The 646-nt window shown below is 48.9% G+C and overlaps 1 protein-coding gene across 1 annotated transcript in view; it reads left to right on the forward strand.

The window, feature by feature from the left end:
* Window positions 1-434: 434 nt before the first annotated feature.
* Window positions 435-646, forward strand: part of J4E82_011679 (uncharacterized protein) — a gene marked incomplete at both ends in the record, with an annotated part of 1,793 nt that continues 1,581 nt past the window's right edge. Inside the window, one exon of the mRNA XM_051737874.1 lies at window positions 435-636. Within this exon, the coding sequence (XP_051582367.1) occupies window positions 435-636 (202 nt within the window). The remainder of the gene's footprint in view (window positions 637-646) is intronic.

A 646-nucleotide genomic window follows, 5' to 3' on the forward strand; every position in this document is an offset into this window, starting at 1 on the left:
TTTCTCACACCGTATCTTAGGCCCTGTAGTCCTTCCCGTATGCTTTATTGCGTTCAATTCAGCTGTGCCTATTCAACGGATCGTACTATCAATTCTACCAGATTGCACCACGTAGTAAATCAATTCGATCGCGTCGCAACATCTGTCTCGCACGATGAACACGAAGACCTCCGAGATTTCTGGCCTGTCGTCCTTTGGAAATCCGCTACTGTGTTCTAATACCAAGCAGAAGCCATGTCAGGCAGATGCTATACTTGTATGTAGTGGCTGTAACATGGTCCAAGTATGTCTGTTTTCTTTCCACCACATCTTTTGTGATCGGACGACATGTTCCTATGGCCTCGTTCGACCTACTCACGCGACAATAGTACTGCTCGAAAGAATGTCAGACTGCAGATTGGTCTCATCACAAGAAAGGATGTAGATCTCCTTTTATGAAAGGCACCTGGGAGCCCGAGTGGTACCGCAGCGGCTATCAGCCTGCTTTCGTCGGCGAGGGCTCCCAGCTCGCCATGTTCGGCAACAAAAAGTATCTCTGGGGCAACATGCCTGCCATCGACATTCTGCAGCTTCAGCACAACGAAAGCAAGAGTTGTGAAACGAGCCAAGACTTCAATCTTCTCTTCGCCGCGTCGGGTGATCTTCA

This window comes from Alternaria postmessia (assembly GCF_024291825.1).
Source record: "Alternaria postmessia strain BMP 2775 chromosome Unknown scaffold_286, whole genome shotgun sequence".
Taxonomy (NCBI): Eukaryota; Fungi; Ascomycota; class Dothideomycetes; order Pleosporales; family Pleosporaceae; genus Alternaria; species Alternaria postmessia.